The sequence below is a fragment of the Nannobrachium achirus genome, assembly GCF_963921795.1.
Source record: "Nannobrachium achirus genome assembly, chromosome: 19".
In the NCBI taxonomy this organism is placed as follows: Eukaryota; Metazoa; Chordata; class Actinopteri; order Myctophiformes; family Myctophidae; genus Nannobrachium; species Nannobrachium achirus.
This window is the reverse complement of record NC_137826.1, coordinates 32,597,149-32,613,226: the sequence shown is the minus strand read 5'-3', so window position 1 is coordinate 32,613,226 and position 16,078 is coordinate 32,597,149. Positions and strand designations below refer to the sequence as shown.

General features: G+C 43.8%; 2 protein-coding genes across 2 annotated transcripts in view; both read right to left on the bottom strand.

Moving 5' to 3' along the window:
* LOC308305016 (seizure protein 6 homolog) overlaps positions 1-9,295 on the bottom strand; it is a gene marked incomplete at its 3' end in the record, with an annotated part of 62,920 nt that extends 53,625 nt beyond the window's left edge. The window contains exons 1-2 of the mRNA XM_080749654.1: positions 9,256-9,295; positions 7,854-7,987 (exon numbers count right to left, since the gene is read on the bottom strand). Of these exons, the coding sequence (XP_080605780.1) occupies positions 7,854-7,987; positions 9,256-9,268 (147 nt within the window). The 5' untranslated portion in view covers positions 9,269-9,295. The remainder of the gene's footprint in view (positions 1-7,853; positions 7,988-9,255) is intronic.
* A 40-nt stretch (positions 9,296-9,335) lies between these two features.
* On the bottom strand, positions 9,336-11,626 carry LOC308304778 (uncharacterized protein; the record flags this gene model as incomplete). The annotated part of the gene is made up of 3 exons (XM_080749408.1): positions 9,336-9,422; positions 9,542-10,020; positions 11,593-11,626. The coding sequence occupies 3 exons, from the start codon at positions 11,624-11,626 to the stop codon at positions 9,336-9,338; spliced, it is 600 nt and encodes a 199-aa protein (XP_080605534.1).
* Between the last annotated feature and the right edge of the window lie 4,452 nt (positions 11,627-16,078).

The window sequence follows — 16,078 nt, the reverse complement described above, 5'->3', positions numbered from 1 at the left end:
AGTCAAGTGATCTCCAAATTACAATGCATCCCTCCCCAGCGAATTATTTTAAAACATCTATGTGACTATGTATGAAGATGCGCGGCTCAGATGTGCAACAGGCTGGCCGCTGCCGCTGCCCAAGCAGCTGCTGTAACTTGACACCATTCACACCAAGTCAAGGTCCAAGCGTTAGCCATTAGCCTCAGTTAGCTTAGTTTTTAGCCCTGGTGTGTGGCTGACTGGCTGTGTTGTGTGCATGACGTGCAGATGTGCAAGCTCATAATGTGTCACTTCGTGACTAAAGTACTTTGGATTTTAACAGTGAAGTTATGGAATTCGCTCTGTATGGATAGCAGTGTCCAAAAGATGAAATCACGGGAATAATGGAAGTCACAGGAGTTTTACACCATGTAAACAGCAGGTAGGCTATGGCTATCTAAATATGTGTTTACAGGGAAGGCAGCAGTAATTGACAATAAACGGTTGCTTACGTTCTCTTGCATTAAAATAAGCAACTGAACACTTGTTATGTTTGCCAATCAGAGATTCGGGGGGGATTTATTTGTCACTCCCAAAAGTTATCCATACAGATGCTAATTCAAAACTTCGGGGCAGTGTTTCATTTGGGACCGACGCAGCGTAGCCTATCATGTTATGGCATCAACGGTAAAAATACGCTTTTCAAACGGCGGCGCGGGGGGGGGGGGGGGGGGGGGTGGAAAATACATTTCCGTCTTGGGATTTTTTTTTGCTTTAACCCCTGTAAACACTTCCGGTTTGACGTCATCGCGTCATTCACAGGAAGCGGTCATCATCCACATGGTTTTGTGTAATGGCGGAACGGAGCTTTTCAACATGTGTTTTATTAGCGAGCATCTACAGTATTGCCATCCTCGCTTTGAAAGTGTTGTTTGGAGATAATGGACATTAAAGATGAGATTCCCCGTCTGCCTCAATGTTATGGGATTACTATTTTGTGCTCGTGGATCCGTGATGATGATAAATCAGCGAGGGAGATCGTCTCGGGACCTTCCGCGCATGTACCCGGTAGGATAACCGCCGTTACAGTAATATATTACTTTTCGCGAGACATCTCGCGATTGGCACTGCGAACATCAAAGGGAATTTCGCGAGATATCTCGGGAAAGGCACTAAATGAGTTAAAAATAAATGAAAAAGGTTATCGAAAAAACACGGCCTGCTCACGTATTAGGAGGGTAGTATTAAGTCCCCAGAAAAAATAATGGGTCTATATATGAAAAATAATGAATCTATCATGGTTAAAATGAAGTTTGAAGTTACAATGGGTGTGTATGTGGAGAGAGGCCCTTCCACTGCTCCCTGTTGAAAGTGGAATATCCCTTTAAGCCAATGGTTCTCATAGTGGAGACCACCAGGGGGTCCCCAGCAAAATTAGTTAATATAGCATCAAAATTGGTTTACCTAACCACTTTAATCCTATATGCATTGGTTAATTGAAGATAGCCGATCTACAAGCTTTTTAACAACACAAATCTTTTATGGGGTCACTGGTTTTGCAATACAGGTAGTACTAACAAGTATATATTTATTGAAAGCTGGAAATTCACTCATTGCCTAATATTTGATGATCATTGTTTAAATACAACACAATACGGGCAGATTAACCGTTGGCTTCAGAGGTGAACAGAAATGTTCTAAAACGTTTATATATATATTTTTCATCCTCTTTTAATTACAAACTGCCGGAGTGTTGAAAGGAGTATTAACCAAATACAATGTCTCCCTCTTTATGATATATTGTTGGTGGATTGTCAGGGAGTGCATGAAATGATATTCCAAGACAAATTGAGGAGCTGTCTCCTTTTATCATTTCCATTGTAATTCAAGCAGAACAGCGAGAAGAATATTTATGATAAAGTCCTCTCTCCTCTATAGACCGATTTCCTGAGCGCATCCCTATAGAAAGCGCCGTCGCCATTACCGCGGTGTACCCGCGGTGCAAACAGCAGCCAGTGGTGGAGTAGAAGTAAAATGATTGAAAATGGGAAAAACTGAAGTAAAGTACAAATACTCAAAATGTTACTTGTTTGTACTGTACTTAATTAATGTAGTCAACGTAAGCCATTTACCATGAGAGGGAGTTGTTCAGGGTTGTTTGGCACGAGGCCAACAACCCACGACCCTCGAATGGTAAATTGCTTTTCTACCACTTCTACCATATAAATGAAAGAAAACACTGTTGAAATGTTACAACTGCAACACAACAGTGGGCGGGGTCCATGAGCCAACTCAAGGTTGTTGACTGATTTACCACAGTTTTAAGCCAATCAGAATCCAGTATCTGAACATGTGACCACAAAAAGTGGTAGAAAAGTTACTTTATACTACTGTTTACACCACAGTTAATGGCGGCGGCGCTCTCTACAGGGAAGCGCTCAGGAAATCGGTCTATAGCTTTAATTGTATCCTTCTTTCCTTTACTTTCTTCACCTTCACCACCTACAGCTGCCTGTCTGCCTGTGACAATGCTACCCTCCTATAAAGGATGTTAGTCCTTGAAAGAGGAGCACTCACTTCGGTATGTGACTCTTTACTTTATCTCTGAGGAAAAGAATGTTACTGTACCTGTAACAGAGTTTTACAGATGGGAAGCTCTCTGAACAGTCAAGCCCAATGGACCACCAGGATAAAACATCTGCTAATGGATTCTATCGGTTAATGGAAGGGAGCAGTCTGTGATCCCTCCTGAGGTAGATATGTGAGCATGACAAATAAGCTCAAAAGAAAAGTGGAAGCAATCAATTAGCTTGGCTCCAACAACAATCTATTTTGTCTCTGTTCCTTTATCTTAGACTATGATGAAGAGGAGATTACTGTCACCAAAGGGTACACAAAGGGACGCTGATGAATAGTGCTCTCAAAATGAAAGGCCCAAGCATTGATCTGAGCAATATTTCAGTGTGTTATTAATTGATGTAATCTGGAAAACATTCAGTCCTCCCAGGTGGAAATGTTATTATCACAGTAACCATTTTAAAACTTACAAAAGGATGATAAAGGAGGAATTGTTTTAATCATATCACTACACATTGCCAGCTTGTCGATCTATTTTCGGTGTGACGTAGTTATATGACCGTTTTGGCGTTTTTAGTACAGGCAGTTGGCTACAACAACTTAAAAACATGGCTCAATGGAGGACACTAAAAAGCTAAAGGTTTGTCTCCATTGTGGTCCAGGATAGTCGGAGCATTAATTAAAGATTAACAGAAAGCGTTGTGCATAGTGATGTTCAGCGTGAGTATGCACATTCCTTCCTTTAGTGACACTGTGTTGTACAAAATGCACATAGAAAGAGAGGGTGTGAGAGAGAGTTCAGGGAGAAAATGTTACCCACATCTGAAATCAGATGAGGGATTCTTCTCAAGTCCCACTTGATAAACCATGCATGCACACTGCACAGTCAAACCTAGAGTGTCAGTTAGTGGCTATAATCTCCATCTATCTCTCTACTATGATGTGGCTCTACACCAGGCTATAATTCTGTGTGCGCGTACGTGCGTGTGTGCGTGTGTGTGTGTGTGTGTGTGTGTGTGTGTGTGTGTGTGTGTGTTTGAGAGAGAGCTATTAAGTATATGTCACAGTCCATATATGGCCAAGATCCCTGATGTCATCAATATTAAGCCCATATCTCGGAATGCCCATTTATGGACATTTTGTGTCAGTCACCAGTGTGGTTGTTGCGACGTGAGTCACACTTACAAATGAATTCCGTCCTTGTCCCTTTTATGCCCATATATGGAGATCCTTGATATCATCAATATTAAGCAGCCCATATCTGGGAATGCCCAAATATGGACATACTGTGTCAGTCTGTTGTTTCAGCGCGACCCGCTCGCTTCCCGCCCTTAGGGCGTCTTATAATGATTAATGCCCTGCTTCATTATACAAGTGTCGCACAAAAGTAGTGAAAATTGCAGACAATCGTGACCTGACACTTTGTAGATCAGCTATTTTCACTATTATCGGTTTTGGACATACAAGGCTTCCACCCGACAGCAACGATATGTACTGTAGTGCCAAACTCAATGGCTGAAGCTCAGATTAAATACTTTACCCACTGTACAGGAGTATCATCTCGATGAAGTATTAAATTGTTTAACCAGTGAAGCTCTTTATCATTAAGCCAAATAGCAAAAATATTCAACATACTGTGAGCCTATATAACTATAGATAGTCTGTTTTCTCTATTTTGGGGGAAGAAAATATAAATTTGGGAAACTTTGTTAGGTTTATTTAGATATTATTGTAGGTTTTTACCTATAATGCCATGCCAAAAATGTTGAATAACAGAAGTTACTCCCATGGTGAAACGGTAAGATCTCATTTTGCACATGTAGTCTCATGTTTAGTCCTGTCATCGACGTACATATTATCACTTCCAGGCCAGCGTCGGAGGGTCAGGTCTGAATCACAAGTTAGCAGCATGTCTGTGTTTTGCCAGAGAAAACCCCTCTGATTGGCTAGGTTGTATCGGAAGTAGGATTGGTCTGTGGTTGTGTGTATTGATCTCTACAATGAGCAGCAAGCTGGGGACTAATTGCATCCTTGGGTAAACACAGGAGATTGAGTAGTGTTTACCTGAAGTGCTGAAACCTAAAAATCACCAGAGTGAAATGCCAGCACGAGTGGTATACATCACGGCAATGTGTTAATCTTGAAAGACAGTTTTAACCCCAGGAACCTTGGTCTTAGCATGTCACTTCTAGGCTACTACTACTAATGGTGTCCCGCATTGCTTTTAAAACCTACAGTGGCCTGGGTAGCTTTTGCGAAGCAGAGCTTAAAAGCCCTGTTATTATAACTGTATTTGGGCTCTGATGTCGCACAATGAAAATGGATGATCTACAACACGTTGGACTGCAATTTTTTGTGCGTGACATAAATCTAACATATAATTTTCGGAATGTCTGAGTGAGTGTCTGTCTGTCTGAGTGTCTGAGTGTCTGTCTGCCACAGCGTTTCTCCTCAATGGCTGGAGCAATTGATCTGAAAAACTGTGAAGCCCGTTTGTCACTTTCACAAATCATATGCTGTATATTAGCATTTTTATGGTGTATCTACTATCTATTCTGCATCTAGCATGAGGCTTATCTATTCTGCATCTAGCATGAGGCAACATGTTTAACCAGCTGTGTGTGTGTGTGTGTGTGTGTGTGTGTGTGTGTGTGTGTGTGTGTGTGTGTGTGTGTGTGGGAAGGGGGGGGGGGGGTGGGCGGGGGGGGGGGGGGGGTGTTGGCTGGCCCTCTTTCAGATGTTGTCATGTAGATCGGTACACAGTATCTCTGTAGCCTTTAAACGAAACGGGTATTTCTTACATTGATGCTCCTACATATTATCATGCAAGCACCAGAAAGTTACTTTCCATCCCTCATATACTGTGTGCACAGTGCACACCCCATAACCCACACATTGCACATCATTTCGGAGCTCATATCTTTGAACGGGTAAGGACTAGTTGAACTAATTTAGGCAAAGTTCATTTTTCTAAAACAGCCAGTCCCATTCCTTGATATGTTGCCATATTCTTAAACGTTTTAGAAAAGCAGTAAGCCCTCAAGGTCTCAGTTTTTGTTTTATAATGGCTGAGAGGGTCGGAGGCCCTCTGCTGGCATGTCGTGGCACACTACTCCCCTCAGTCATTATAAAATACTCTGTAAACTGCAACCTCGACTCCTCGAGTGGATTGTTGCTTTAGTATTGCACTGCACATCCTTGGCATGTGTAACAGGGTGCTACATGTTCTACAAGTCAGCTATGGCCTGGCCAGTGGCCAGTGTCCTCTTCCTTGCATTTACATGCTGAGGGTTACATCAACAAAAGGGACCGTAATTGAACAAGCAAGTAAAAAAGGCTGGCTCTGTTGTTGTAGAGGTGAGCACAATGAGGAAGATGGTGGCCATCATGGCTAACCCTTTCCATCACCTTCAGAAGGAAATCATAGGGCGACTGAGTACCATTGGTGAACGAAGATTCATCCTTAGTGCTGAAGACTGATGGACTGGGTAATCCTTCGTACCGGCTGCCATGATAAAGTGTGTGTGTGTGTGTGTGTGTGTGTGTGTGTGTGTGTGTGTGTGTGTGTGTGTGTGTGTGTGTGTGTGTGTGTGTGTGTGTGTGTGTGTGTGTGTGTGTGTGTGTGTGTGTGTGTGTGTGTGTGTGTGTGTGTGTGCGTGCGTGCGTGCGTGTGTGTGTGTGCGCGCGCATGTGTGCGTGCACGCATGTGTGTGCAGTTTGTGTATTTTAAGCTTTCAAAGTTACCCCAAGGAGGCATCCAGAGAAATGGTGCTCAAACAAACACTTTTTGTTTAGACTTATCTTAGCACTCCAGAGGCAGCAAGACAAAGCTCACCCATTTTCAAGTCTCTGCTGGTAAATTAAGTGTCTGAAAAATTGCTAATGCCAAGTAATGCACATCCTGACATACTACCGGTAGTTCACTTTTGTAGACTTGTGCAAGAGGGGCAGAATACTTACCAGGCATCTTACAGGCCCCAAAACATGACACCCCACATACTTCCACAAACATGCACAAGTTTGAAATACTACTACTTGGAAAAGTAATGGTTTATCTCCTTTATCTCCTACTTGTTGGACAGGAACAAAATCACAGTTTTTCAAGGCCATCTTTCCAAGGCACAGCCCATGACTTGTGGTGTCCCACAAGGAAGTGTCTTGTGCCCCTTGCTGTTTCTAATTTACATTAATATGACCTCCAGTGAAAGCAGCTTGCAGTGTAATTCTGTATTTTATGCAGATGGCTCAGCATCCTAGCTTCAGGTAAGGATGTGGTAATGCTGCATGCCATGTTTGTGAAGGATTTATCAAGTTATGGCATACAGACAAGTTGTCCGTTCACCAAAACAGAATACATTTGATTTAGTTCCCAAGCCAGGCTGTGCTAACTGGCTTTGTCCCAAATTGACGTCAGGGGCCAGGCTATAACCTGGGTGGTGAAATTACGGCATAAAAAATCATGAGCATGGTAAACAGCAGAAATAAATGTCAGGCCACAAAAGCTCAGTTTCTGGACGCAGCTAATCACCATCTACTAGCCAACTCCCTTGTTTTATGTGTTTTTGATGATGCCATCTGCTCATGGTAGGGAGGCCTGACTAAAATCCTATAAGAGTAGTTGCTAGTTTTGCAGAACAAACACTGTTAGGGTTGTTTTGGGGCTGGCCGTGAGGGACCATGTTGGCAAACAGCACTTCCAGCAGTTGGGCTGGCTCCCTCTGGAAGCTATTGCAGTACAACTGCAGCTCAACATGGTCCATAGCATCCTTAACAACAGGGCACCGGCCCCCCGAAGTACCATCACTGTCAGAGGAGTGGTGACACTCATGCTCATGCACCAGACTAGAGCTAGCATTGCAGACCTGTGCCCGGGTTTAAAATCAATATACAGTAGGTAAAAGCTTGTATAATGTAGGTTTAGTTGAGCATTTTACAGAGAAGACAGTGATGGGAGTGGTCAAAACCGTTACGGAACAACAATAACAAGAAACTGTAAACGCCACATTAAAACCAGTAAGACTCCCTAATCTGGAGATAAACGACCGTCAGGTCGGCAACCTGATGGTGGTTGTGGTTTGCCAGCCAAGGAGTGTGTTTGCAAAGTTTGGCATCGATAGGGCCAACAGTGCCGGAGATAAGAGTAGGGCCAATAGTGTGACGTGACATGACGGACAGATGGAGGGACGGAGGGACTGACGGAGCTTTTCATAGTAACTTAGGAAAAAGACAAGTAAAAAAAAAAAAGAAAAAAATCAAGGAGACAAGTAACCTATTAGAAAGAAAAAATACAGACAAAGACTAGAACTAGCACTCACCTGAATTTCAATGCCATAGCCCAGATAGACTGTCACCAGGTAGGTGCATTCCATACCGGAATCCAGAGTGATGGCAGGTTGCTGCACAATTTCGATGTTGCCCTCAGGGTCAGTGAAATTCAGAGTGCAGGGCCCTGGAGGAGACATAAAAAAAGACCTGTGATCCCTTCTGCCCAGACCATTGATCCCTCCTGTCCAGTCCACCTGTGTCGGAATAGAGCCGTATAGCCGGTCACTCTCTCCAGGCTCCCTCTCATTTTGGGATTAGTGGATGAGACAAAGTGCAGGCCAAATTGGTTTGCCACATGAACAACTCTGTTATCGCCACGGGATGAGCTCACTCAGCATTCCTAATTCTAAATGTCTCTGTCCTTGGGTCAGTAGCAGCTGTGGTGCCTTTTTCCCCAGGTAGTGCTACACCAAAAAATGAAGCCAACTTGTAATGTTATCACATAGTTTATTTTGATGAATGAAAATTGTTTTATTTGTATTTAGGCCCTGCCCTAGTAAGTAATTAATTTGTGAAAGACAGGCATAACTAATGGCATGAGCGAAATGTATGATTATGCAGTACTACATATTTTTGTACTTGGGCTAATAATAATTTCAATGTTGCTATATTAAATGATCCATATCCATTCACTGCAATAATAACAGACAAAAACAGTTTTGTTTTAAATTTATTTTTACAATCTACGTACAGTAAGTGTTTTGATAAAAACAAAACAAAGAAAATGTTAATCCAGTATCATACAAACCAAACAACCTGTTAATCGGGTGAGAACTCTGCGAGTTGTGGTACTTTTCATGCCTCAATAAGCTCGGTTTATACTGCAACGCACGTCGCAGATGCGAAGTGCTGTGGGCTTGTAGATAGGCGATACTGTCGTGCGTCAAAGCACAACTCAGCATAGACTACTACTAATACTGTAAAAGGCGTAGAAAGCGAAGCTTACCAGGACAAATATGGTGGAATGAACAGCAGCAGTCAGTGCGCACACAGAGGCCGGCTTGCATTAAAGGGTGAACTGTGCATGTGCGAAACTTTTTGGTCAATGTAAGATCTATTGCGCCCAGAGAAGTATTAGTTTAGATAACATAGAAAGTTCATTTTCTACATTTTATGGCCGATTACATTTTACTAATTAAATCATATGAACTACATAATATTGACCTTGTTGGTTTGAAATATAGAAAATATATTTTAAAGTAATATTTATGGAAGTAAGAGTTTGGGAGAGGTGGCACAGCACACTATTTTTCTCTTATGTTATTTGTTTTATTTGTTGAAAAACAATGAAGCTATGATAACATGCTCAAAAAGCTATGATAACATGCTCAAAATAGGAATGCCAGGTTGAAGGTAGTTAAATGAGAAAATGTTGTGGTCTGTTAACGGTACCTGATGTTTGCATGGTGGTGATGGTGGTGGTAGTAATGGTGCTCGTGGCAGTAGCTGTGTTTCCTTCGCGCTCTCCTACTTCAGAGGCCGTGGTCAGCTTGGTGAGCGGACGACCAGGGCCGTCTTTGTTTTTCACCGGCGTAGTCTTCGCTTCCCTGCCCTCCGTCCTAACCGAGGGGGGTGCAGAGGGGGTCTCCACAGGAACGGCGCCCTGGCCATAAGGCAGGCCTCTCCGAGTGGAAGGAGTTGTCGTGGGGTGGTTTTCATCGCTCTTAGTCTGTGTCACGTAGGTCGTCAGGGACTCTGTGGTTGCTGGCCCCACGTCTACCCCCGTTACTTTGTCCTCGGATACCTTCTTCTGGGATACGAACACAGGCAACAGAGGCGTCGTGGGAGCCAACGTGGTCAGCGGGGTAGTGGCGGCCGAGGTGGCGGTCGAGGCGATGTCCGAGAACGCCGGGGCGTCCTCGTGGGGCACTATCTGCGTGGTGGGGTCCCCTTCCTCCATGACGGAGACCGGGGCAGAGCCTGGCATGGTGGGATCGGCGGCCAGAGATCCATCGTCTCTGAAGAAACGCTGGTCTCCTTGGAAGTCCTTGGTGAGCAGCTGCTCGTGCAGCAGGCCCTTGAGGACATGGTTGTGTATGTTCAGTGGCGAAAGTGTGGTGAAGGTTTGGACCTCGCCCTCTGTGTCCAGGGTGCTGGAGGGTGTCGAGATTCTTCTCTCCAGCTCTGCGGTTTTCTGTCTGACGCCATTTGTTTCTTCTGGTGTTAGAAAGGATAGAAAGAAAGAGAAAGAAAGGATAAAGACAATATTTAAACAATAATACATAACACATGAAACGGTTACATGTCTCCATTCCGCCATGCTGCCATTCCGACATCCCCCCATTCCGACACTAACCCTATACCTAACCCTTACCCTAACCCTAACCTCTATGGAAATGCTGCCACTCCGACAATAAGAAGTCAATGACGGAATGGCAGTTTGTCGGAATGGAGAGTAGTCACCCATGAAACACATTTTCAAAATATATGGTGCACTCTTGAGAATCTGCTCAGATATCAGATGTCTGGTGTTGACATCATAGAGCACTCTGATATCAGTTAATTTATGGTCAGAGTAGACACTACGTATGTTGCCATTTGGCATTTTTGTCTTTTAAATGTACTTCAAATGAAGGTCCCATGTATACAAATTATTATAACCCGTTTGGTTAAACATAGATTCTGTGTTGAATACTAGACTACCAAGGAAGCCACAACCATCACATGTATCAATGACATACAGTACTGTACCTAGAAAGGCTCTTGAATTTTGAGTTGTTCAATAATCTTGAATAGGGAATATGGCTTCATAGCAGAAAACACCAAGCCATATGACAGTAGAGTATTCTATGTCGGAAACAAAACTATGTTTATTTTGGCAAATGTGTCTTCAATTGCAAGAGCTTAATGTTTGTCTTAAATATTGAAAATAAATATTTTGTAGCATTATGAAAGTAATTATACAGTGGCCCTCATTTATCAATGGAAACCAGCTTAAATTTGAGGAATTATTTTACAACGGGGCTCACATTTATGATTTATCAAGCAGGTATAGCCTGTCAATCACAGTGTAAACGGTGTGTTGATAAATCTCATGTGGAGACACAGTAGTAAGAGTGGGATTATCATAGCCCATGATGTGTGAATAATCTCTGTCAAACTATACGAATCACACCAAATTATAGGCTGTGTTATGATTGGAATATGTTTTGAATATCAATTTACCCAGCACTGATTAAATTACTTTGAGCGGGCCGTACGCTCAAGTCAAAGTGACGATAGATTGATAAATCCTATGACGGTTATCTTGGGGTACGCCAGTTTCTTGGTCTGCGTACTGTAAGCTTGATAAATGAGGGCCAGTATGTTTATCACCATCACCATGTAAGATAAGGTTTTAAGGATCCTGACAGATTGTTAGTGACAGATATATGAGCAGAAGCAACATAAAATAAAAATCTAGTTTCCTGACTTGATTATTAAGGTGTTCAAGTGGAACTTCCTGGTGAGCAAATCATGTATGCCTAACAGACATCAAATGAAAGCACTATGTTTGACTAGGTTTTACAATTTCTGTCTGAAAGAGGGGATGGGGGGTGGGGTGGGGGGACGTAGGTTGATGTTACTGCGCCAGATTGTGTAATATGAATTATTAGGGCATGCCTCCTAGCAGAGATTTGTTGCAGTCAGTGGTGATTCCACTCAGCTTCTGCCATGGTAATTTCAGGCTCTCTATAGCAGCAGCCACTGCTTCGAATAAATCCAATCCCCTCATTTGTCCTTTCAAACTTTGGAGACGGAGCAGCTCCTCTGTGACATGCATGTTGCCATCAACGCCTCAGTCAAAAATAAGCAGCTGGCAGGGGCAGATTAAGACTCAAGGAGGACCCTGGCCTGGGCCAATTATCTTTTAAGACCCCCCCACCCTGACCCCACACTACCCAGAACAGGCAATTGGGCGTGTGCACCCAAACACACTACTTATGAGTTGGCATGTGTGGGTTGAGAAAGCACCTGTAGACATTTTATCATACAGGATTTACATATTATAACCTAGTATACAGTACAGTGGCTCAGGGGCAGAGTGGCCGGTAGAGCGGCCTGATGGGAACCGCAAGGTTCAGGTTCCCAGTTAGATCCCTGTTTGCGACCGTCAGGTCGCACTTACTATCAAAACCTCCACAAACTGTGAGTCAGTCAGTCAGTCAGTCCGTCCGTCTGTCTGTCTGTCACACCTCACACGTCACACTATTGCCCTGCTCATATCTACGCAACCGTTGCCCCGATCCATGCCAAATTTTGCACACACGCTCCTTGGCTGCCAAACTACAACCTCCAAGGACCCCCAGAGCTCCAGGGACCCCCAGGTCCCTGGGGGACCCCCAGATGTAAAAAATGACCAAATGTGCAAAAATGACCAAATGACCACCCCAACGGGGCTGCTCACGGGGAATTCCCGGGGACCACCGACTCCTGCTGCTCCAGAACGGATGCAAAAGTGGTGGCGCCCCCAGTGGAGGACCCCCTCCACTGCAGCTCACATTAAATGCCGTAACTCGGGCTAGGAGGGTCCGGGAGAGCCGGGAACGGGGCTGCTCACGGGGAATTCCCGGGGACCACCGACTCCTGCTGCTCCAGAACGGATGCAAAAGTGGTGGCGCCCCCAGTAGAGGACCCCCTCCACTGCAGCTCACATTAAATGCCGTAACTCGGGGTCCGGGAGAGCCGGGGCCGGTACCTATTCGTCCGCCAAGGCAACGCGGACACCCCACCCCTCATTTCTCACATGGCCCTCTTCTAGCGCCACCATGAGGCCGATTCTTGCAAAACACATTTTTGGACACTGCTCCTACAGATTTTGCCCTAAAATCACACAAATCGGTACACACTATGTCTACACTCATGTCATCAACATGGATCTGTCCCATAGAGCGCCACCATCAGGCCGATTTTTTCAAACACATTTTTGGACACTGCTCCTACAGATTTTGCCCTAAAATGTGTATACATGTGACCTGACGGTCGCTTATCTCCCGATTAGGGAGTCTTACTGGTAGATTAGTGTGGAAGTGTCCTTGAGCAAGACTCTGAGCCTCTAATTGCTCTGGATGTGCAGGTTGGTGCCTTGCATGGTTTCCTCCGTCATCGGTGTATGAATGTGTATTCAAATGGCTGAATGTAATGCACAATCATTGTAAAGCGCTTTGGATAAAAAGCGCTATAGGGGCCTGTAAATGCACTTTTCTTTTGTAAATATATAAGGCCCCCACTGCCCTAGGGGCTACTGGTAGCCAAGGGCCACTGGGCAAATGGGCACTGGTCCCAATGGCCTGGTCCATAATCCATCCAATGCTGGCCTGTTATATCAGTGTTTTCATACCATACATAAGTCAAACTCCTGCCCTTTGTCATTGATTTGTTCTCAATCTCAATCCTCCATGCAACTGTGTTCCAAATTCCAAATCACATTTTGAAACAAGTCGCAGGCCATTTTAAACCTCTCAGCAATCACGGCACGACATCCCTATCAAGAACAGGAGTAGTTTATCAAATTGTAGTTTATTTGGGTGTTGGATAATGGAACTCTTCTTTGATTAATGCCAGTGAAGAGGGGAAACCTTTGGAGAGGTTCTATTGAATATATAACTGTCTTCTTTTCAGTTAGAGAGACTGATTCAAGGAACAAAAGTGAGCACAGTGAAACTCATTCAGGGAGTTCACATATCTACAGTATGTTATTCTTGATTGATCAAGTTAGTGTTAACTACCTTACGTATTTATTTTATTTATTTTAAGCAGAGAGCTGTGGATTTCATTTGTGACAGCAGGACACAAATAAAATGTAGAGCTGTTCCCTTGACAATTGGGAAAGATACAACGGTTCTTATGGCCTAATATGTTTGTTTCTGCATGGCTTCCAGGCATCCCTCTACTGAGACAGCAGTGGTGTTCCACTCAGCCAGAGCTGCTTCCTTCTTGAAATAGTTTGCTAACCTGAAAACGACAAAGTAATACATTTTTTACCCATCATTTCCCTCTAAACCAGCAGTTATCAGCCCCTGGTGGGGTTTACCTGCATACATACAAAGCCCTCTTGCTGTATTCTGCCAGAACAGCAGATTAATAATATTGGTACATAAGAGAACCAAGATGAGTTCCAAGACTTAAATAGGATTCTAAGACTTTATTAGGCTCAACTGATTATTTAATTATAATACTTAACACTGTTCCTGTCATTAGGACTCGGGCACCAAATTAATCTACGTCGCTTGACCGGACTTTGGGACGATTACCTTATACTGTAGAAGAACACGTCTTGAGTCTTGACCAGTGGACCCTGAACGATTGCTGCCAGCACTAATTAAATAAATTATTATTTCCAACATCACTGTACTTATAGTTCATTCTTTAACTAACTGGACTGGACTGTTTTGTGTACACAGTTAATTGTCTCCACCAGCCGAAGGCAGGGGGAGAGTATGTTTTCGCCCCTGTCCGTGCGTGCGTCCGTCCGTCCTCCGAGTTTGTTACCAGCTAATCTCCGGCGCCGTTGGCCCGGTCGCTGCCAAAATGAGCACACACACTCCCTGGATTCCAATTCAGAACCTCTGCCCCACATTTTTCAAATGGCCCTGTTCTAGCGCCACCATGAGGCCGATGTTTGCAAAACACATTTCTGTACACTACTCCTACAGATTTTGTCAAAAGATCACACAAATTGGTAGACATGTAGTATCTCTACAGTCATGGTCGACACAGATCTGTCTGATTGTCCATATTCCAACCTGATTGGCTGAGATTGGCTTTCAAAGTTTGTAAGATTGGTCCATTTTGGACAAAATGCCTCAAATCACAAACGCAGAGTGCAATTAACATGAAATCGCGCACACACGTTCCCACTAGGCCTCATGGTGGCGCTATAACAGGCCGATTCGTGGTTTTACCTATAACTCCACCAATCAGTTTCGAACTTTGTAATCGCACTCCCTATAGGCCAAGGAAAAACCCTTTCCTTGCATTTTTCACATCAGCCTTTTATACAGGTAGCGCCACCAGAAGGCCGACTTATGTAAGACACATATTACTCCCTCAGATTTTACCCAGAATTAACACAAATCAGCACACAGTATCTCTACAGTCATATGATCAAGACGGATCTGTCCCATATTAAATATTCCATCCTGATTGGCTAAGATTTGCCTCCAAACTTTGCAGGATTGATCCGTTTCGAACAAAATGCCTCAAATCAAGCATGCAGTGTGCAATTGTAATGAAATTGTGCACGCACATTCGCAAAAGGCCAAGGAAGAAGTTACACTACAAAATGTTCAAATAAGCCTCATGGTGGCGCCATGAAAGGTCTAAGATTGGTGAAGAACACATGCCACCCTTTTTACATTGGCCTATTATAGCACCCCCAGGACGCCTGGCCTAGTGGAGACCTGTGCTCGGAAGAGCACTGCTTCTAGTTTATATTGTTTTTACATGTCAGTACTGACACACAAAGTACTCTCTGTTCCCCAGAAAATACTAGCTGCCTCTAGTGGGACTGCACTAAGTATTGAAGAACAATACTGATTGAAGCAATAGACTCATTGTTTGATCCCATGTATGTTACATAAACAAGAATAATCCGCAATATGTCTTGACACCTTCGTTATCTTGAACTCTGTGGGTGACAGTTTGTCCTAATGAGGCGGGAGAGCTGCCAGCACACTTCCCATGGTTCTAGATGAAAGGGCGGTGTTGACACTGGTGGGAAATGAATGACATACAGTATCCCAGGGTGAGTGTTCCTATGGAATCACTGTACCCCAATAGGTTGCATAAACCACAGAGCTGCCAATTAAGTGTCACACAAGAAAGAAAAAAACACCTACACGTTAGACAAAGGTTGTTTTTTTTTGCCACACAAAGACGTGATGCAGCTGTATTGTTAATTGTCGTGAAGCTGTGTTTTTTTGGTTGGTTGCTATACCAACCTTAGTGGTAACCAGGGACCTTGTTAGTGACCCTTCATCTCTTCTCTCTTCTTCTTTTTCCTCCTTTCTTGTAGTTGTTGTGACTACTTTGATGATGCAATGAGCTGCAGACAGGGACTTTGTGCACCAGTAGGTGTTATTGCTGTACCTTTTTATTTATTAGGGCTGTGTCCGGGGGGTGTGCTTGTACATCAAGCTGCCTCACGCTAGGTAAACAGTAGACAGATAGCTCCTGAACTATGGGCCACATGGCTCGGGAATTATTGCTTCCCTAAACTAAGCATAAAGAAAGG